This window comes from Sinohyriopsis cumingii, chromosome 16 (assembly GCF_028554795.1).
Source record: "Sinohyriopsis cumingii isolate HCF-2022 chromosome 16, ASM2855479v2, whole genome shotgun sequence".
NCBI classification, from domain to species: domain Eukaryota; kingdom Metazoa; phylum Mollusca; class Bivalvia; order Unionida; family Unionidae; genus Sinohyriopsis; species Sinohyriopsis cumingii.
The window spans coordinates 67,734,712-67,758,498 of NC_142976.1; the positions used below are offsets into that span (position 1 = coordinate 67,734,712).

General features: G+C 35.3%; 2 protein-coding genes and 1 long non-coding RNA gene across 3 annotated transcripts in view; 2 read left to right on the top strand and 1 right to left on the bottom strand.

Moving 5' to 3' along the window:
- Nucleotides 1–23,787, top strand: part of LOC149780716 (heat shock 70 kDa protein 12B-like) — a 111,282-nt gene that overhangs the window by 25,437 nt on the left and 62,058 nt on the right. The window lies entirely within an intron of this gene.
- On the top strand, nucleotides 3,750–7,088 carry LOC149780717 (uncharacterized). Its single transcript, XR_016415124.1, has 4 exons — nucleotides 3,750–4,218; nucleotides 5,035–5,191; nucleotides 5,964–6,066; nucleotides 6,438–7,088. It is a non-coding gene; the product is annotated as an uncharacterized LOC149780717 (long non-coding RNA).
- LOC149780718 (P2X purinoceptor 7-like) lies at nucleotides 8,336–14,623 on the bottom strand. The gene is made up of 3 exons (XM_089937767.1): nucleotides 14,313–14,623; nucleotides 13,305–13,453; nucleotides 8,336–8,650 (listed from the first exon to the last, which is right to left on the bottom strand). The coding sequence occupies exons 2-3, from the start codon at nucleotides 13,308–13,310 to the stop codon at nucleotides 8,393–8,395; spliced, it is 264 nt and encodes an 87-aa protein (XP_089793893.1). The 5' UTR covers nucleotides 13,311–13,453; nucleotides 14,313–14,623; the 3' UTR covers nucleotides 8,336–8,392.

The following is a 23,787-nucleotide window of genomic DNA, read 5'->3' on the forward strand; positions in this document are numbered from 1 at the left end:
AGAGGGTGGGTGAGCCGGAGTTGCAGACGAGTTGGAATAATCGATAATTAGTTCAAATGTTCAATTAAAAATAAATTGATAATTATATTAGGAAACTGTAAAATAACGTCTTCCAAATATATCAGAAAATTGCTTTCGCTGAATTCAGGTAAAATTCAGTGACTTTTTCATTTCATGTAAGTGCATTAAGAAATCATACAGAGATGATATAACCCGGGGGCAAACAAGAAAAGTAAAGTATGTAATCGCAGGCAACCGTATTTATTTGATACAGATTTTGTCGTGTTACGTCTTTAGGCTTGAATAAACAGTAACAAAAGTACGATTGAAAACAATAAGCTTTGAAAAATTTAATAAATAATTTATTTCCCTGGAAAAACTCTGCAAAAATGAAAAAAAAAAAAATGAAAAAAAATAAGAACTTACGGTTTTAAGAATCAAATTAAAAAATAATCCAGGAAGAATCCAAGAATATTGTTTTTGAAATCCTAATAATTAAATGTTCTAATGAATTCTAGTTCGAGTCGCAACGAAGAATCCAAGATGGAAGGCGATGACGTATGCTTTATTCGGTACAGTGTTGTTGTCTACAGTACCTTGAACAAACACAAGAAATAACACTCCAGTGTCGAAAATCTGAATATAGCTATTAAGAAATGTCTTTATTCATGAATTCTGTATGAGCACTCAAAATATTTCCAGAGAAACGAATTAATCTTTTAGAATGTAAATAATTCGAATAAACATTAAAATAACTCCAAACTGACACAACAAAAGAACACCTTGACATCAAGTGTTTTAAGCTCAGACTGAGAGATCTTTCTCTAAGCATCACTATTAAAACTAAATAATGCGCAATTTCGGAAATGCCTGAATTGCGAAATAGAGGGTCACGTGATCATGTTTACATATAAAAAAAATAACGCAGCCCCAGTATGCCCTAGATAAAAACCAATCATTTTACTCCGAGAATAAAAAAAGTTGTTTACTTCACTAAAACTATTTATAAGTCGAGGGTCACGCATCGATCTCATCCTTATTATTCCCACAATGAAATTAAATAAAAAAGAACTTGTTCACGTGACTGTTTCTAATTTTGAATTAAGGTCGGGAACTAGGTCAGCTTTATGTGTTTTCAAATGAATCAGTCAAGGTCAGACTATTTTCTGAAAATTTTTCCAAATCACGTAAACAAGATTATATTACAACAGAATGTACAATAAAAATAAATTTTTCAACCTAACAAACAAACAATAACATTAAAAGAAATATGAATTAAATCAGATATGCGTAATACTTCCTCCCATAAAGAAAAAGAAAGATTTTTATGATAAAGCTTTATTTTTACCATAGATTAATTGTACATGAAGTTAAAGAAAAACATAAGAACTCTTATGAATTATACACAGTGTACATGAAATATTACATTTCTATCCACGAGAAAGTGCATCTGTTATTAAATTATCTATTCCCTTGATGTGCCCGAGTCTTTGATTTTATTTTCCATCTTGCCGATGAAAGTATGGGGGTTGTGGTCACTAAACACAATAATCCTCACAATTAACAGACACAAAGGCTCTACCTACTTTAATGGCCATAGTACAACTGACTAAAACCGATAAAACACGCACTATTGACAATAGTTTCTCAAGCTAAATTTATTGTAAGGCATATATGGTTAAGACTGTGTGGAGCCTGCAGTTGACTTTATCTGACCTGTAACTGTTGGAGTATTTGTAGTAACAAAATGTACACTGTAGGATGAGTAAAATGTATGCAAGTCAAGTATAAATTCCATGTCATCTGCCTTGTACGACAAATAGACAACTTAAATATTTTTTCTAGCCCTGCAGTTTTCCAGCTTTCCACAATACTTAGTTATGGATTACATCAGGTTCAGTGTCATTTCAAGCTAAATTTTGGAATTTTTGGAATTATTTGAATGTGATTAAACCATAAACCGCCCTAACAAAACTGCATTGAAGTGTGGTCGCCTTTGCTTCATGAACCATAACTGGGTTGTGAAAATCACCTAGCGGCTGTTTAACGTCACTACCAGGAGATTCGTTTGATATTATGGGCTATTTTCGCAAATTGCTTAACAGTGTACATCAAGATACTTTAAAAAAAAAAATCTTAACTACCTTGCAGCAGCGAACATTATCTGTCCTATTACTCTAACCATACAATTAGGTTCTCGCTGTTGTTTGTGTTGTACTTGGCGGTGAAGTCAACAGACTGCCATCTGAAGGAAATAGTTTAATTTCAGGTCGGCTTGAAGGAAAATGGATAAAAAGTATGGCTGAACTGGAGTTGGCCTACTTCTATAACATCTAAATAACCCCACTTCTCGCCGATGTAGCGTTAACTAGACTGAATACACACTTATAAGTTACAACCCCTGGCCTTGACTGATACCGTACAGCGCGTTGAAACTGAAATGCGATGGATGCTGACTTGTTTTAACGTTTACTCCGAGTCGAAATTCTTTCACCTGTCGTGTGAATACCGAGCCTTATGAGTTCTGAGTCAGACAGGCCTTTACAGTTTTCTGACTGTCTTCTATTTGCAGTGAAATTTTGAGCTAGAGAAGTTTAGACTAATTGCTACATCGTATTAAACCCTCCATTTTCCTTCCGAACCGGTGCCGTAGTAAATTCTCTCTCTCTCTCTCTCTCTCGAGGACTTAAATTTGATCTTCTTCATTACGAAGTTTGTGCAACATATAAAAAAAGATGTACATGAGATAATAAAGCTTGTACAGCACATCAAATAATTATTTCACCACATCATGTATAAACAAAGAAATATACAGCATATAATTTAAAACGCACCAGACATAATTAGATATGCAAATCATATAATCAAAAACGCACAGCACATAATAACAATAGCGTATCATATTTTTCAAAGTGCACATCAAATAATCAAACGTGGGCATCTTGTAATAAAACTGAACATACTGGTACAGCATAAATTGCACACCATCAGCTAAACAAGATATAAGAGGAAATGCTTATTATATAATGTAGTAAGAGAGATTTGGCGTTCCATATCAAAGACTTAACTGTACTCGTTATGTAAACATCCGTTTTATTAGGTAAACTGACGACTTCGGTATCAATAAAATACAATCTTAGAAACCACCGTTACATCGCTAGACGTTTTAAGTCAGGGGTGATGCGTCTGTAATCCCAATATTGCAGTGTGTTGTGTTGCAGACTTAAATGTCATAAGTACATGCTAACATATATAGATGACTTTGTTTCTTTTGTTTAAATGATTCAGTTTTCCAGCATTTTCATTCCTAGAATTTCTTTATTCTCAAACGCAGTATGATTGGTGTGCTCCTGCTATGCATCTTTCGTTCATTCTTTTTTAGTTTCATATTTTTTATCTTTCTGAGTGATAGTTAACATTCTTTGTTACTTTTCTTATTTGTTCACGTCCACTCGTACTTTAGGATTTCAGTTATTTGTTACAAATATCTGTCGAAGTTACATCTCATTGTGTAAATGAATCTTTGTTTTCAATTTCTCCTCTTACTTAAATTGATAATCATGGAAGAAGTAAATCGCTCGATTTCAATCACACAGGTAAAAATGTACCGAATCTTTAGACTTTTCATATTTCGATCAAATAATGCAAGCTTATTATTATTATTATTATTATTATTATTTGAACAGTAAACCTGATAATTTTTTTAAATATTTTAGACACATGATTACCTTGAACAGTAATTTTGTGAATGTTACAGATCATGTAACTAGTGAAATGTGTCGACTTATAAGCTGAAATAATTCAAAATAACCTAGAGTTTGAGAAGATTAAATTGGGCAATTGATAAATAAACGAGAGAAAATGAATTTTTGTGGGGGCCCGCTTTAATTGAAACTAGTAGGTCACGAACTGTTACGGAAGCCTCACGTGACCACAAAAACGTATACGTCATCTTCGTCCAGTGGGCGGGTTATGAGTCACGTGGTTGTAATTTAAATATCTACTATAAACAAAAATGGCGGATACACGTGAGAGTCAAAAACGTAAAGGTCGCCCGCGCTTGTCGCTTTCCGAGAAGAAACGTCGAAACACTGTCTGAGAAACCGAACTGGACTTATCAAGGATTCGTCTTGGGGACCAGTTTGTTCGATGGAGAGCATTGATGTAAGAGTTAGGACTGGCATCAGGCACTGAAATGGCGAAGTTGTTGTTGGACAGGTAAGCTAATGTCTGTGTTATATGGTGATACACATTAGTTTCCCCAGAATCAAGTGACTGTGATGTCTATGTATAAGTGTTCTCCATTTTTCAATATCTTGTTCCTGCTGTATGTTTGAAACCACACTGTTTTATTAATACAATGTTTGCACAAGGACTTGCTTTGTGATATGCCAAAAATAGATGTGATCGGCTGATCAATATTACACTCGGTTATTGCATTGTGTGTATTGTATGTTGGGTTGGAATATATTATTTATTTTTTATAACAGCTTGCTCATAAAGGTCATTTTGTACACCTGTCAATTATCTTCGTGAGACAGGTTTTTTTTTTAAAATTCGGCGAGGGAACTTAGATACATTTACAAGCGTTATCATTATTTATATCATATCTACCCCCCCCCCCCTCACACACACACCTTAGGTTAATGTGACATGCACATTACTTGCATAAAAGTTTAATAACCTTATCATGTAAACGTGATGGAACAAATAATAAGATTTTATGGTATATCTTTCAACTACTAGTAAATCTATTATAAAGCACTGTATTGACTACAGTTACAAAAGGATCTCTAGTCATGATAGGTAAGGATGTTGTAGTGCTACCAGAATATATGGCTGGCAGATTGTTATCAGTTAAAGTTTTGAGCTGCAGTCAAGTTAGTTTTATTGATGTGAATTTTTTTTAGATCTATTATTATGTATTCTTGCTTAAAAGAAGTATTTCAGTTCTAAGTGTTTAACACAGTGCACAAAGAAACAGATTTAAAGCATAACTTATAATACAAATGAATATTTAATTCATATTTTAAGTTACAAAGAATATAGCAAAAGATAAACCCAAGCATACAGAACTGATTGCCAGTACATTTTCATGCTTCACATCAACACCTGGCCAAGTGCTTTTGCAACATACTGAGAGAATGAAGACACCTTCAGTATCTGAAGTATTTGCTATCGAATCAGGAAGGTGAAAATGACAAATTTCTTGCAGATTTTTTTTTGTGCATGGGTGGGGGTTGTCTTACAATTGTCATTGTGCTGAAAACAATGATGTAACAAATGCAATGCTGATAAAGGACATTATTATAACTGCCAGCAGGTTGAGTTCCCACTTCATGCTTTTCTTAGTTTGAGTTATAAAAAAAAACTTGAATTTTGCTTTCTCAGAAGTGGGGTTGGGTATTTCAACTGTGCCACTTGATGCATAGAAAAAGGCATAATTTGAACTGTCATTGTTTTGGTTATGCAAAAAAGTTCCGGTATACTGGTTTTTTCCCCCCACTTAATACTTAGAGGACCAGTGATTGTATATTGAAATTGTGTCTACATGCCTCATATGCTTTCTTTATGCCGTTTCCCATTTATACATGTATCTATGTCCCACATGCAGTTCTTGCTAACACCTTCTTCCCATTTATCCACTTAGCTCATGATGAATGCACATAAGACATATTTAATTTAAAAACAAAATACTGAGATAACAGTTGAAGTTTGTTTTTGGAAACCACTGGCAGTTTATTAGAACTTTATTCATTAGGACTGGTGATATAACTTATTTAGGATTTAATTTACAATACTGTAAGTTCTTTTTAAATTTCATTTTTTATTCTTGGGAATTAAATGACTTGTTGGTTTTCACTCTTTACTGTTATAAAACTTTTGGAATTGAAAAGCTGTTACTGTTTTGATGATTGCTCTTCATGCATTTTTAACTTCATTTTATCTACCTACTTTTCAAGGTTGCCAAACAAATGGATAATATGGCTTTATTACAATGGTCCCAAGACATGAACCAGTTTTGGTTTTTCATGCAAGACTGCTAGCAGCTATGGACAATTTTTTGTGAGTTTTCAGTCTTTTTATTTGAAACATATATGTAAACATTTGCTATTTTATACTTTTGTATGAAATCAAAATTACAGTGCATAATCCTTATCTTCTGATTTCTTTTAATGTATTTTTTATCCATACATATTCATCACCAAATTTTCTAGGTATGTAGTTTATTAAAAGTAATTTATTTGAAATGTCATAGTAATGTGGAATATTGAAGGAACAATGATCTGAGGAAAATTTGAATCCTGCTATGCTAACTATTAGCCAGTTCTGCAATGTAGCTTTCACTTTATGATATAAATCGAGTTGTCTTATCAATATGGGGTCACCATGACAAAAGAGACCAGCTTAAGGTATTGATTGTGGCATTCTTTCAGAGTATCTTGAGGAGTGTCCTAAATCACATCACCAATACACATGAGTAGATCCTCTCACATGGCCAAGGCATTAATAAATGTCTTCATGAACCTTACCTGGAGAATGAAGAGCTGACAAAGCCTTGGCTTGATGAAGATGATCCCAAGAAGAAAGCCAAAGTGCTGAAAACCTTGGCACAGGTGCTCTTGGACCAAAGGTTCCTAAACAGTGGAGTATTACTTAAATTTCAGGTATGCCATTTCAGGATTGCAACAATTGCATGGTATTTAAAAGAAAAATGTGAAGACCACTTTAAATATTTTTATTCTCAACTAAATAATAAATTACTGTATATATTTACCATTTGAAGATCTGAATAAGTTAGAATTCATAAGATGTGTGCACATGATACATGTATAGTGACTCTCCTTCTCAAGTCTTTGGTAATTTCAGGTATAATACATGCACATCAGGTATAAACAATTCCATGACACTCTATCAATAAACACTTTAGTAAAGATTCTATGTATGCAAAAATTACCAACAGTAATGATTATTTAATAATATTAATCTGTTAGCAGATTACAAATAACACATGTTACAAGATACATGTTTTTGATAATTGCAGAAACACTGCTGAGCTTGAAGTTTTTCATCAGCAGATCATGATGTACAGTGCCAAGGGATTTTCATACATCCCTCCTGTGTACAGGATTAGGAATGAGCTAGCTACTTTGGATCACAATATACATAGTGGCTGAGGTGTGATGAGAAACAAGGAAGGGGAGATAGTGTAAGCTTGTTTCACTACAGGACATTAGAAATAATTTTATATATTGATTGTGCATTATGATCCCTGCCTGGAGATCAGACGAATGGAGTATTATTCACATGTACAAGTCATGAAAACTTTGTATTAGATACAAGTCATTTTGCAACAATCGGCACACATTTATATTTGTGGTAAGGAATCTTAATATTTTCGTGCATACAGATCTTGTAATTAGTATTGTTATCATTCTAGTGAATATTTATTTTTATCTGAGCAATGCAAGTCTAGTAATTAGATCCAGTGATATGTATATCACTTTCCCAGGGGACTGACACACTTTATTAAGGATATATGGGGTTTATGGAATGTCCTCAGGACGTTTGGGGTAGATGCTGTCATCATGATGATTACTAGCTAATACCTGTTCATGAAAACATGTTGTTTTCTGAAGGAATGGGCAAAAATGCATGCTGTCTCACATAGTATTTTGTGGATAGAACAAATAAGAATTAAAACAAACCCTCAACAACTCCTTCTTGGGAACTGATCATGAGGCTCTAATATTGGGTAAAAAGTTAATATGGGTTAGCATGGGGATGCTTGTCACACATGTTAAGAAAATAAAATTTTCTTTAAAACAGGCATTGATGTTACAACAAAAAAAAGTGGCAGATGGTCCGTCTGCCCTTGCAAGGAAAAGAAAACATCCCCACATCAGGAAGCTTATAAAGAAAGCCCTCATCTGTCAACTTGAAGGAAAGCAGGGTATGCAGAGGAGAAGAGAACTAAAGGAAGATGATCCCAGGAGAATTTGTAGAAACCTGGCACCTCAAGAACCACCATCAACTCTAGTTTTGGTTTGGTGAAGGAGATCTCTCGATTTTAGTTATGTAAAATATGAAACAGTGTCTGATATATGGAGGTGTCAGCTAAGGCAGGTTACACTTTATATAATATCCTGAAATATCAGTAGTTGAAAATAAAATAATGTATAATATTGTATCTGCAGTTGCTGAAAACTTTTTATATTGATTATTTATGATCGTGCCCACATTGTTTATAAGCAGAAATAGACTGGTGTTAAAAAAAATCTGAAAGCATTATTGTTTGATGCAATCTTATGTGCATTTATAAGAAAACAATGAATAAAATCAATTGTATTCATTTATATACAAACTCATACATGCAAGAAAGTGTTTAAGTTCATGCAAGCCTAGAGGGGATGAAGCCAGTGTATTGTCCATCGGGATATTTGTCATGTATCTGCCAGAAACAGCAAGAGGGAATTACATGTCTCTGTCCAGACCCCAACCTTCCATGTTGCCATAGTATGAACTGCCTGTAGGTGGCATGACTGTTGGCACTTATCAAGTCAACTTTATCGTTGAGGACAAGAACATTTCGTCTGTACATCCTGGACAAGGCATATACATCCTCATCAAGGATTAGATCTTGAAAAATCTGAAAAATTATTCCAATTGTAATATGCTATTTCTAAAATGTAAAAAAATATATTTTAAGAAATAATAGGAGCATGTGCTTATTCAAATGTTATTCATCTTCGATCAACAAATTCCACTGTGAAATACACGTGGATCAAAACTGCACATGGTTTTTATTTTGACATGAACACTGAAAGTTCCATCGCAACTAGAACTGATAGTTTATGTTAAGATGGACAGCTCAAAGTTTTTGGGGAGCATTTCTAGAAGTCAGAGACTCCTACATTGGGATCAAATAGGAATGGCTGACTGCAGCTTAGATTTGTTTAGTATAGTGAGGTACCCACATTGAAATCAGGTAATGAAAAGAATCTACTCAATGAGTATCAATTGTAAATTAAAACAAAGTCCTTATCATTTGCATATGTATGCATGTCTGTTTTTGGACGGCTTACAATTTTAAAAATTTTTCACTGTGGTTGCAAAGAAATAACATTTACAACAATCATGTATGTACATCAATTATCAATCTTTTAGAGTCCACCTTGGAAATGGAATTCATTGTTAATGTTGTATTGTAAGAGTAACTATCAAGGTTTTAGTTGTTTGTAAATTGATGTAGTATTTTGATTTTATTGGTACAAAGTGCAAGTTGTACATTCATAGGTATGTGCTACACATATCCTGTATACAGAAAGAGGTTTTCTGTAATGTAGCTAACATACATGTCAAGTTATTCATACCTTTTGTGATATACATTTTGTACATAAAAATGTTAAGCTTTGGCAATAACACGCTTAAGGAATATATAAAAATTATTGAAAGAATTAAAGAAATTTCACAATTGCCATTGAATCGAGTAAATTTGTTATACAGAAATCAATTACAGTAATCACCAGTTCAAAAGTGGAAACATTGAATGCCAAGCAGACTGGGCAATTAAAATTCTTACCCAAAAATGTTAGATCAGATATGAAGAAAAAAAAAATGTTTCTTGCAAGCCTTCATGTCAGTCTTAATTCTGGATAAATAAAACAATTTAGGATTATTAAGTCCTTATGTTTATCATGATATTGCATATATAGTATTATCTTAACATATTTTGGGGCTTTAGAAATACACATTAAGGCATGCATCATATTTAAAACAGAAGAATAAAAGTGTAGTATTTGTTTCATAAGACTTAAATGGCTATATGAATTCTGTACATGTCTAATTTTATAAAAAAACTGCAATCTAGTCAGGTCTAATTGCTGAACTCCGAAGTAATATTGCATAGACTTTTTGTTCCCATTTTGTATTTTTAAAAAATAAAACTAATAAATGTATTACTTAAGTTGGTTTATTAATTAAATTGAAAAAGAGCAAGTTGACCTTAATAGTATTGAATGTTTGTATGCCACTAGCGTAGATCACTAATACCTATATATGAAATGATTTTAGCTAATCTACCTTTAGGCCCTCATAGAAATGAATTTATCTATTTTAAGTGTATCTCTGAAGCCGCTGTATATATTGGTTTGGAAGAAGGAAATAGAGTTGGCATTTCTAAAGTCAACTGGAATACTATTCCAGAGCAAAGTTCCAGAGTACTGGAAACATTTTTTGAATAATTCCTTATTTGGTTTGGGAATTTTATACTGTTTGGTAGACATGGATCACAGTTGTGGAGTATTACCAGGTAGCCTATACTTGAATAGTGATTGTAAATATTCAGGAGCACTATTATTGGATATCATGTACATTACTTTGGCTTTTCTCAGCCGGATTCAGTCTTTAATAGGTAATAATTTTAACTTACCAGCTAAATTTTTCCTTGCTTACTTTCTGGATTGATATAGCCTGAATGCACTTGTTTTAAGATATGCCAGCTTTGCTATCATTCTATCATTTGAATTACTCCACACTGTGTTACAGTAGTCTAAATAGGGTTGTATGTAACTGTTATAAAATAGTTTTATGTACCTTATCCTACTGAAAAGCCATAAACTTGCATTAACTTTTTTACTGACAAGATCAGTCCATGATAGGTTATTATGTACCAAAACACCAAGTAGTCTATCATGACAAACCATTTGCAAATTTGTATCCTTCCATGTCAGACATAGTTCATCACTACCAAGATTTGTTCTTTTTTGCCATGTTGAGATAAGTAATATTTTAGTTCTTCCAGTATTTACCACTATGCCATTGCATGTGCACCAGTTGTCCAGTTTGTTTAGGGCATCCTGTAAATAAATTTATAGTTTGTGCTTATGTTTTGGATGTCTGACAATGTTGTGTTATCTGCATAGAGATCTGTAGATGAAATTGAGTCCCTTAGTAAAAAGTGGTAGGCCATTAATAAAAAGTATCAATAGTAATGGACCTAAAATTGAACCTTGTGGTACTCCATATCTAATTGTTCCAGGTTCCGACAGAACATTATTTATATAAACATGTTGTGTTCTCTCACTTAACTTTGAAGTAAACCATCTAATTGTGCTTTCATCACATTGGTTGATTTTCAGTTTCTTAAAAGAATTTAATGTACACCAACCAATAAACTTTCCTGAAATCTACAAATAGAGATCCTATTATTCAACTTTGATCAAGTGGTTGAAGCCAATTATCAGTTAGAGAGATCAAGTCAGTCTCACATGAATGTTTCTGTCTAGAGCCTGATTGAATAGGATGTAAAGTAACTGTTTCGTTAAATATGACATGAACGAGCCATGGACATGTTTTTCAATCAATTTTGACAAGTTTTGGTTGTACTGAAATTGGCTGGTAGTTATCAGCATATTCTTAGAACCAGATTTGTGCATAGGCATTACTTTTGCAGTTTTCCATATTTTGGGGACAGATGAGGTTGCAATATTTAAATTGATTATAAATGTTATGTTATGCTATCTGAAATAGCTGAGGCAGAAGTTTTAATGAGTGGTGGACCAGTCTGATCAAGTCCTGTAGCTTTCTTGATATCAAGTTTACTGAGACATTTTTTAGCAGTTTTTTTTATACCTGTGGGATAGAGAAACATCCCACCTTAGGCATTTTTCAGTTCATTATAGTTGTTTTCTATCACTGGTTCTTTTAACTTAGTGGTAATGTTAGTGAAAAAAAATCACTCAAAATATTTGCAATGTCAGTGTCATCAATGACTTTTGTGTCATTTACCAGAAGTGAGTGAATTTTATTTGTCTGATCTTTGTGTGTTACCCCAATGAGTTCACTGAAGACTTTCCAAATGGAGTTTGTGTTGCTCTTTGTGTTTTCAAGCATTGATTGATAATAAGGTTTTTTTTTAGCCTTTTCAATCATACTTGTTATGTTATTTCCCCATACTTGATATTGTGCATGGTTTCCCATAGCCTTCAATTGGTCTCGTGTCTTTGTAGTATCTAGAATTTCAGTAGTAAATCAGTTAGGTTGGATTTCATACTTTACTCAAATCTCAATGTACTTTTAGTGGTGCATGCTTAGAGACTACATTCATAAATCAGTCCACACTTTTAGAGCTTCACATATGTCATCAAAATTTTGGATAATATTCAATGGAACTTTATATAGGTCATCCTGAAATTGTTATTTACTTCAATTTTGGAAAGATCTATAAGTGATAGTTTTGTGTGTATTGTTCCTATTTATGTTGCATTTAACCTTTCTTGTCAAAAAAGTAGGATAGTGGTCACTAAGACCAACATTTGGTACATTAACATAAGCCACATTGTTTGGTAGGTTGGTATAAATGTGATCAATAAGAGTGCTTGATATTTCTGTTACACTTGTGGGCTCATTTACCAGCTGGACTAGGCCTAATGATTAAAAAAATTCCATCCAGTTACTCCTTATTTGAGTATTGAGTAGGTCCTTAATTACACTGCTGAGTATATATGTTTCTTTCTCCTGTGCATGAACATTTTCTATTTGTTTCAGAGAGTTATCATTCCAAATTGCTTTGGATGAAGGTGACCTATAAATGAAACCAACTAGGAATGATTCTGCATTATTTTGAGAAATTTCCACCCAAATACTCTCAATTTCATGTGACCCCAAGTCAGGTTGCCTTTCTGCATTTACATCTTGTAATGTATACAAGATTCCCCCCCGCTGTCTCTCTGTCCCTGCATAATGGTTTATTGTGTAGCCTTGACAGTGAAATAGATTATCATTGTGGCTAGCATTTAATTTGGTTTCAGTGAGTCCTAAAACATGCATAATATTTTCCTTGGAAGACAACATTAACTTAATTTGTTCTATTTTTTCCACTATACCTTGTACATTTAAGTGACCCATGTTAAAACCTTTTGTATTTAGTTTCATATCAATTATATGTATTTCATCGTGCAATGGGGTACTCTATGAGATTGTCTCCATAATACTTTTACCATTTTGGTATTATATAAGGTGGCCATATAAATGAGGTGGCCTCTGTATTTTCTATGGTATCTGTGCATAGTCTTCCTTTATCAAATTATATTGGGGTGGGGTGTTGAGTAGCAACAAAAAGTAAAGCAGTTTAAACATACATTGTTTGGTAAAATAACTAATCCTTTAATACAAGTATGCGTTTTCTAAGTTGTGCAAAACACTACTGACATAGATATTAGAGTCTTTGCCAACTTACTTAGTACCAAACATTTTTCAATATCTATCAATACTTGTTTTGCAAGATATAAATAAACAATTACCCTCATTCTTGTCTGCCTTGTCTGAACTATGTGTAGAGCTTGGTCAGCTCAGTTTTTAGGCTGCACAGCATGTCTTTCTCCTCTCCCCCATCTGGTTTTTCAACTTCTTGTTCCATGCCTCATTCTCCCTCTTCCTCTTAAAGGTCGCTCTAGAATTGAGCTTGAAAGTGAGCTGATTTAAGTCTATCTAATGAATTTTAATCTGTAAATGTATTTCATAATTTGACAACTAATATATTCATGATTACTTATTAAACTTATAGGAATATAGTGCTAACTTTGGATCAGAAATTAATACATGAGATGTTGTGATTTGATAGAAGTTTTTTTGGGCTGGATCAGGTCAAGTGTTGGGTGGGGTGGGGATCTAAAATTTAAAAAGGGCCCCTACTTTCCTCGAATGGGCACCAAAGCAAACTCTATGTGTCTATTTACTCAGTGTGCACAATACCCAATAAACATGTCCAAGAATAAAGCTGTGGTCAAACTTCAGCTGACAAGTGACTGTACGTTTGTGTGTGTACTTTTTTATGATATGGCCCCGAGTTTTGAACCTAGATTCCATATTCTAGTCGCAGATTAAAAAAAAAGAACCTTGTGTATGTAAAGTATTAACTTGGAGAAATTCTTTTCCGCTTTGTTTGAAATGTCAGAAAGATGGGTATTAGGGGTCCACTGGTGACAATCTGGTTAGAATTTATAAATTGATTAATGAAATTACTCAATTTTGAGCATTTTTAAATATCCCTCATGCTTTTCGTTTATAAAATTGAGTGGTGGGGATGGAAGGGACTACGAATTCTACTGGGCAAGAAATAGAGTGAGTACCTGTGAGTTTTTGCAATACTGTACAGAGCACGTCGATTTAAATTATTCTCGTACCACAAAAACTTTGAAATATAACTATAAAAGTAGTTCTACATACATTTCATTGTTTCCTCTCAAAATTAAAATTAGAAAGTAAAAGGATAAGAAGAAAAGAACGAGATAGAAGAAGATCATACTCACCGTTGTTTACATTTTGGGCGGTCTCGTAGCGTGGTTGTGTTTTACGTCATCATCTTCAGTGTTTACAATGTGGCCTATAATTATGCAAATTTCGGTCACCGGAATTATGTGTGTTATTCATTCGGGATCTGCCGATCACTGCCGAGCGGGATTTCAACATGGAGACGGTAGATTCGTTACTCTACGTACAAAGATTTCAGAGAGCTCGTATTTCATAACGAGAACCCCTACGTACTTGATATTACCCCAGAAATGCCTTTTAAATAGTATTTAATCAGTTGATATACATAAATGTCCCAACATTTTTGCAAGAAAATTCACCGTCAGCTGCACTATTGTGCCTTTAAGAAAGCCTGAACTTTTCTCTCTCTCTCTCTCTCTCTCTCTCTCTCTCTCTCTCTCTCTCTCTCCTTCTGGTCATGGAATATAACCCTGCTAAGAGTTTATAAGAGAAATAAATGTCATAAAAGATACATTATTAATATAGGCTAATTAAGAGCAAATGTCGTGAGATAATTTATGAAAAGGTAAGGTACTTACGAATTCATAGATAGTATTTTGCAACCTTTAATGAAATCATTTCCTTAATAGGATAATATATAACTGAGTTCGTTAAAAAGTTGAAGTATATTCCACAACTACCTCATAATTCCCACCTTGTATCTTTCAATTTAACCTCATTTGTACACAAACATATCACATGCAGATGCTATTAAGGCGTGTAAATATTTTCTTGACAATAATCTTTATAGTAATAAACTATCCAGTGAAGATATTTGCAAAATAACAAAATTCAAATAAAAAATTCAATTTTAATAGTAAAGTACATCCACTAATGGGTACGGCAGCAAGTAGTCTCATGGCCCCTGCATGTGCTTCCCTTTTTAGTGTTGTTGTTTTTTGGGGGTTTATTTTGTGAATCGAGAATTTTAACACTTTTGTGTTATTTATCTTTATGATCTGGAACCAAGAGGAGAACTACACATATGTATTGATTGCCTAAATAATGTTAACTCAACATTTAAATTTACTTGTACCCCATCCAGATGAAAATTAATGAATTCTGACAATATATCTATATAAATGTTCACGTCAAAGACATTAACATCCACCATTATATGGAATATTCGTCGTGTCATCAGTAGTGAAGGGGGATCCTATAGGGTCTATGGGATTTATCATTAAAAACACCCTTGGGAACATATAGGGTCTATGTAAATTTAACATGGAGAAAAATCGTGGGAACATATAGGGTCTATGGGAATTAACATGGCCAAAAACCCTGGGACAATATAGGGTCTATGGGAATTAACAAGGCCAAAACCCCTGGGACAATATAGGGTCTATGTAAATTTAACATGGCCAAAAACCCCTTGGGACTGTATAGGGTCTATGTAAAATTGAAACAGGGAGGGTCTCTATTTTAAAAAAAATAAAAACAAAATAAAAAAGGGGTAGGCAATGGAAAGGCTATCTCTTTTCGAGAAATATGGGGGCCCTGAAAAGGGCCTTTGGGTTTTCTTCTTCTTCTTCTAATTTCTTCTTTTTCTCCACCAAGTTCTTATTTTATCTCCTACACTCTTTTTCTTCTTTTTTTCTCCTCCTCTTCTTTCTTCTCTTCCTCTTCTTTCTTCTCTTCCTTCTCCTCTTCTTTCTTCCTCTTCTCATTTTCTTCTTCTTTTTCAATTTTTTCGTTCCATTTTGTGACGATCGTCGATAAATACCTATGTATCTATAATCAGCTGAAATTCCTATGAAATCCCACTATCTATTTATAGCGCCAACTTGTGGGTTTTTCCTTTGGAAAATCCCACTATCTTTTTATAGCCTCAGCTTGAGTGACGTTCCTGTTTATGAATTCTAGTATATATGTATAGCTACAAAATGTGGAAATCCCCAAGTCGATATTTATAGTCTCGAAATTTCCAGCGTCAGTGACGTCACTGTACTGAACACTAGGGATAAAATATCAACAGTGTTGCAAGTGGCTGACCTGAATACGCGCTACTGTAGGTAGGTAGGTAGAGTGTATCTGATAGGGATAAAGTGAGTTTTGTACGGACAAACAGAGACCAATAGACACACACAACGTAAACGCGCAGACACACACACACACACAACGTACGCGCGCCGACATACTCACACACACACACATACTCACACACACACACACACAGAAACACACAACGTACGCGCGCAGACATACTCACACACACACATAAACACACACACTATAAAATAGATAAAATTAGTAACTACTTACAATATCAACTTCTGTGACGATCGTCGATAAATACCTGTGTATCTATAATCAGCTGAAATTCCTATGAAATCCCACTATCTATTTATAGCTCCAACTTGTGGGTTTTTCCTTTGGAAAATCCTACTATCTTTTTATAGCCTCAGCTTGAGTGACGTTCCTGTTTATGAATTCTAGTATATATGTATAGCTACAAAATGTGGAAATCCCCAAGTCGATATTTATAGTCTCGAAATTTCCAGCGTCAGTGACGTCACTGTACTGAACACTAGGGATAAAATATCAACAGTGTTGCAAGTGGCTGACCTGAATACGCGCTACTGCAGGTAGGTAGAGTGTATCTGATAGGGATAAAGTGAGTTTTATACGGACAAACAGAGACCAATAGACACACACAACGTACGCGCGCAGACACACACACACACACAAACACACACACACACACACACAACGTACGCGCGCCGACATACTCACACACACACACATACTCACACACACACACACACACAGAAACACACAACGTACGCGCGCAGACATACTCACACACACACACATAAATACACACACTATAAAATAGATAAAATTAGTAACTACTTACAATATCAACTTCTGTGACGATCGTCGATAAATACCTATGTATCTATAATCAGCTGAAATTCCTATGAAATCCCACTATCTATTTATAGCTCCAACTTGTGGGTTTTCCTTTGGAAAATCCCACTATCTTTTTATAGCCTCAGCTTGAGTGACGTTCCTGTTTATGAATTCTAGTATATATGTATAGCTACAAAATGTGGAAATCCCCAAGTCGATATTTATAGTCTCGAAATTTCCAGCGTCAGTGACGTCACTGTACTGAACACTAGGGATAAATATCAACAGTGTTGCAAGTGGCTGACCTGAATGCACGCTACTGCAGGTAGGTAGGTAGAGTGTATCTGATAGGGATAAAGTGAGTTTTATACGGACAAACAGAGACAAATACACACACCCACACAACGTACGCGCGCAGACACACACACACACACACACACACACACACATACAGAGGGAAGAGGAAAAAACAAACCCCAAATATACTATCAACACAGAAGGCAGATGATACAAACCCCAAATAAACTATCCACACAAACGTACGCGAACGCATACAAACCCCAAATATACTATCAACACAGAAGGGAGATGATACAAACCCCAAATAAACTATCCACACAAACGTACGCGAATGCATACAAACCCCAAATATACTATCAACACAGAAGGGAGATGATACAAACCCCAAATAAACTATCCACACAAACGTACGCGAACGCATACAAACCCCAAATATACTATCAACACAGAGTGAAGAAGTAAAAGTTTTTTGAAAGCACCTAAGCCCTCACCTGCAATGACCAACTCTGCCAAACACCTACACCCCACCCCACCCCACCCACCCCCACTTCTAACACTACAAAACCCATTTAACCCGTTATTTTATGGCATCAGTGTGTGATTTAGGAAACATCAAGACACAAAATAATGGAGGAATAGACTGACTATTGTTTACCGACTTGCATGCCTAAAGAGCGTGCGTGAAGGAAAACATCCTTCCATTTCAATTCTAACTAAAACATGATCCAGAGGGATAGAGATAGGTGAAAGGGCACAATTTCATAAAGTGTGAGTAGAAAACAAAACACGCCATCCTTATTATACAATGTCAAGACCAAGAGACACGTACGTGTTCTTTCTGGTCTATTCTCTTTTAGAAGGTAGTATGAAATTTCACATCAGGGCCAACGCATCGGCTCACATTGTCAATTTTTCCATTTCCATGTCTTTACTGGCACAAGTTCTTCATCATCTTCAATTTCTTCTTCTTCTGAATCCCTCTTCTCTGTTTCGTCTTGTTTTTGTTTCTTCTCTTTTCTCGTAGGGCACTCTGAATTCCAGTGTCCTTTCTCCTGACAACGATATTAGGTATCTTGACTTTTGTCTCTCTTTCTTAGACGAAGCAGGTATTCTGGAGACAAATACCCATTTACCTTTGCAGATATAGCAAACTTCATTAGCACTTACACACTTTCGTATGACTCTCATCAAATCAACGATCAAAAGAGTAAGTTTTGTTGCCACTTTCGCATGTGAATTATGCTTTCGTATGACTTTTAGCAAATATTTGACCAGCAGGTCGATCTGTGCTGACTCTTCCATCTTCTTGGTCGTTTGAGAGCGGAATGAATACTCTGACGCTAAGACACTCTCCTTATATACAGGGACCTGCTGCGTATGAAACCTAGTCAAATGTAATTTTGCAATAAGATGAAACGATTTCATTGAGGAAGTAAAAAGCAATGATGTACCGTATCGCCTCACACAAAACCTGAAGTGTTAGTTCAAATCCGTGTCAGCGATTTCGAAGACGACATAACTGAGCTTTAATCAATGCTCTCCAATTATGACACAAAACCACGAGTCCTGATTCACGCCAAAAGAAATTTCGTTCGGTCCATAAAAAATAGTATCATATCTGAGAAGCGCAAAAAGGAACTTCCAGAAAACTGAGAAAGACGGCTTACACCTACAACGTAAATGTATGAGTTCAAGTAGTGCGTAAAACTTAGTTAAATTAAATTTTTATAGTCAAGACGAAACGATCTCTTTTCGAACAAGAAAGCAGACACCAAGCGACAATGGCAATCCGTGTCACACAACACTTTTCAAAATGTATATTATCAGAGGTTTGTTCTAGCGATCTGCACGGTTAAATTAAATGTTGATGTATTTTGCAATAAGACGGACACAATTTCCATGGGATCGCCCATGGTACGAATGTTCGTGCATTAGTTTAATTTTTAAAAATATTTTTTTTATATAAATCGCCTATAGGATAGACCCAGTAAAGCATGGCCATTCTCGTCACTGTCTGAATAGCTACTCAAGTCAATTCGAAGCGAACGCGGTAAGAAAATAAGTATAGCCAATGAAATGGCTTACAACGGGTGATGCATTGTTTTGTTCTAGGACTGTGTGGCATAATAATCCCTGTGTTCTTGCGTTGTTACCATTACAGTGCAGACAGACTGAAATGTGAACTTACAAGCCCTCTTTGTGTGTGTTGTACCATTTCCTCTTACCACATCAAAATACTGAGCGTCACAGTATTGGTTCGCGTTTTCAAACTGACCATTTTTTTTATATCTCACTTAAACATTTCGACATAAACACTCACACTCACATCGGTAGAGTCAGAACAGACGTGTTACAGTATTGAGGGGCATGTTATCTTTTCGTTTTCAAACTAATAAATTTGGGGCTTGTATGAAGTAAAGAACCGAAAGTACAGTGAAACTCAAGGATGATGACCCAATCTGTCTGTCTATTGATGCGTGTATTTACTTAAGAAGAAATATGACCTCTAAAACACAAAGAGATACGGCAAGCATGATTAGATCAAACACAACGATGTTTTCCTTCACGCCCGTGTAATTTAGAGTTTCAATCGTCTTTGAAGACAAACTTGGTCTCCTTTTGTAGGGCTTGAAATAATAAAAGAAACTGAAAAATCTTAAGCACTTTGCTATAGATAATTTCATCAACAGACTAAACAACATAAATACCGTTACAACAATAGAAAGCCTTAAATCTTCTATCAAAAAGAAATGCATGAAAAAAATTAAAGATTAACGATAACTAACCAATGAAACCGAATTTAACAAAGGCAATGACATGTGAACAAATGCCTCTCACTTTGGAAAGGTAGGCGAATGTACTCTGTCATGCACCATCAACTTGAAAAAAATTATAAACAGAGAGAAACCTGAATTCAAAATTCAGTTGTTTCTTTTTCTTCAAAATTGTTTCGTTTCTTTTTTCTTTTTTTTTGGAACAAATCTAAGCACTAATATAGAGTGGAAAAGGGAAAATGCACATACAAGCTTTGATATTTCTGAAAAAATGAGGGGATATTCCTAACGTTCATAACCACCTATATATGCTTGGACTTGTCTGTGACTTATCCACAAAACAAAATGTACATATTTCTGGTCAAGCTGCAAGTGTGTGCGTGTTTTTGAAAATGGTAAAAATGGGATATACAATTTTCTCGTGACACTTATAAAGTGAAGAGTCTGTGCAAGTGTCAAAAGCCAAAGTCATATAAGTTTTGTATTTTGTACGGCTTGTAAAGATTTCTACTTTAGAAAATGTGAAGTATCACAAGTTATTATCACAAACAGAAGTGGAACATAGGGGCTTGCAAGAAAGAAAATAACCCAGACAGTTGGTGTCATCAAGAGTGCTAGAGACGGTACCCGAACGTGCTTGCTTGCTTACTTGAATTAAAGTGATTTTCGCTCTAATGGAGCATGTATCACTGGTTTAATAACGCACCGCGTGATTTTTAATTACTCCTGGGGAAGGAAAGAGAGCTTCATCCCCCCAGGCTTTTATGTACTCACAGACTACTTTTAAATTTAGCCAATCAGGTGTGGGACTAACTAGTCCTTAACAACCTGACTGAAAGGCTTTAAACATGAGTGGGAATTGTCTCACCACACACTCATTTTTCTGTCCGAGCGTGGTAAAGGAGGAAAAAGGTGCTCAGCAAGACAGCCATGGATGTTAAGTACTCACCAAAACGCTAGCCCGTACTTATTTCAAATCAAGTCGTGTCACCAAAAAAGACGACGTGTACGACATGAAAGGCATTGTCAAAAGCAGAATGCCTCAGTGCTAACTGGCTAGGTCTGCATTTCTTGCTCCCGCTGCTGTTGCGTATATTTCTTCCCTCCACACCGAGTTCTGGGCCTAATTCTTTAAATTTCGTTGTACCCGAACTTATATTATCCATATTATCACCAACAAAAAAAAAAAAAAAAAAAACCGCACAGACCTAAAAGAAACACTCACTCACTTTTTACAGAACATTACTATTTTTAAAATTTTGATAAGCGACGGAAACGAACAACTTAGAGTCACACTTTCTAACCAAGATAAAGAAATCATGTGCTGATAGACTCACTTCTGTATTTTTTCTTCTAACTGACTAACATATCATAGGCAATGGAATGTTATTTCTTTTCGAGAGTATGGGGTAGCCCTAAAAAAATTTTGGGGAACTTGAAGCTATGGCTATGGCGATCGCTTCAAGTTCCCCAAAAATTTTTTAGGGCTACCCCATACTCTCGAAAAGAAATAACATTCCATTGCCTATGATATGTTAGTCAGTTAGAAGAAAAAATACAGAAGTGAGTCTATCAGCACATGATTTCTTTATCTTGGTTAGAAAGTGTGACTCTAAGTTGTTCGTTTCCGTCGCTTATCAAATTTTAAAAATAGTAATGTTCAGCAGCAGAGGGGGCGAACAGACCGAAACTATTTTCACAATAAACCCTTCCAGGAAACTATTCCTCGATAGAGGGCTTATTTCGACGAAATAACCCTTCTATTCAGAATACAGGACAAAAAAAATGTCCCCCGAAAACTCGAAGAGTTTCCAGGGACAAACTCGTTGAGTTTGCACTGACAACTTGGGTTACTTCAATAAATCTGAAACAGTTTCCGTGGCGGGGTCGTTATTGAAAAATCCATGGGTCGGGTCCATCCCCTCTGCTGCTCTGGGAAATGAGTTTCCAAGGAAAAACATTTTTATGTTGCAAATAGTGTATCAAGTCCAATACGGTATCTTGTTCTGGGATCGTGTAAATTTATTGTCACAAATCCGTGAGGTTTTCTTTGAGCATGACTGAAGAAATTTTTAAATTTATTTAAATCCATATCGCCACCACACCAGGTTTGATGAATATTTCTCAGTGTATGTGTATCAACTCCATTGAATATCGCAAGAAGATTACAGTTATCCCTGATTACTTTTGGTATTTGTGTGTAACGTTGAGTAACATAAATCACATCAGTGTTTTTGTGACGTCCCCGGGAAAATATTCTTGCGGGATTTTTTTGCTTGTCCAACATAACATCATCATACACTACTAGGTTGTTAATTGATTCATCAAGATCCTCGACGCTGGGGGCTTCTTCGATATCAGTGATAAATTCAACAACATCCTCACCGTCTTTACTCAGCGCGCTTGCACTCTCATTAAAATCTTTTATAACGTTATAGCATCGTTGATCATCTACAGATGGAGCTATCAAATACAGTTTATCCCATTTCATCCACTTCATTATCAAGTTCAGCAACAGCTGTGTTTTACCTGAACCGGATGGCCCAATTATAATCGCGCGGATAGAGTTTGGTAGCACTGAATTATGCTTAACTGGCTCTTTCTTTTTTGTCGCAGAAAAATCTGTAATTTCCATTTGTATATAAAGAATAATAATTATGGATCTATATTGTGTGAAGTGTAAGGCACGAACCCCTACGAATGATCTAACAACCATTACAACAAAAAATAACAGACAAGCACTTTCTGGTAAGTGTACGCGATGTGGCACAAAAAAATTTAGATTTCAAAAAAAAAACGAGGTGGTGACATTGCAGCCGCCCTCGGACGACTTCCAGGTACCCCTTGGGCTAAATATCCCGGAGAAAAGCATCTCCCAGGATACAATTACTGCGGTCCAGGGACACGACTAGATATCAGACTTGATGAACAGTCTAAACCAAAACCGGGAGAGTATCCGATAAACGCTATCGACGCAGCGTGTCACATGCATGATATTGCTTATCGAAGTAAAGATCTGCAAGACAGGCATATCGCGGATGTGAAATTAATTCATGCACTAAGCGCCATAAAAAATAAATCATTTAAGGAGTCACTCGCTAATTGGTTAATAAGATCAGCGATGAAATCTAAATTAGCATTAGGCGCTGGATAATTAATAAAAATGCAAGCGATTTATTATTCCCCGGCCGGATACTGGAGAGGTAATGCAGCAATTAATAAACTCGCCAACGCGGCATCAGTAACACGCGAGGTTGCCAAAAATTGGCTATCAAAACAAGCAATATGGCAAATCTACTTACCACCACCTCGACAAATCAACTTTGCACATTTTGATGTTAGTACCCCCAATGAAGTTCATCAGGCTGACATACTATTCCTGCCTCATGATACTGTCCGTAGAAAAACATACAAATACGCGCTAACAGTAGTTGATGTTGCTAGTAGATACAAAGAAGCAGAACCGTTAGCGACTAAAACAGCGTCCGAAGTCGCCTCTGCGTTTAAACGAATTTATCAACGAGGACCTCTGCGATGGCCACGATTA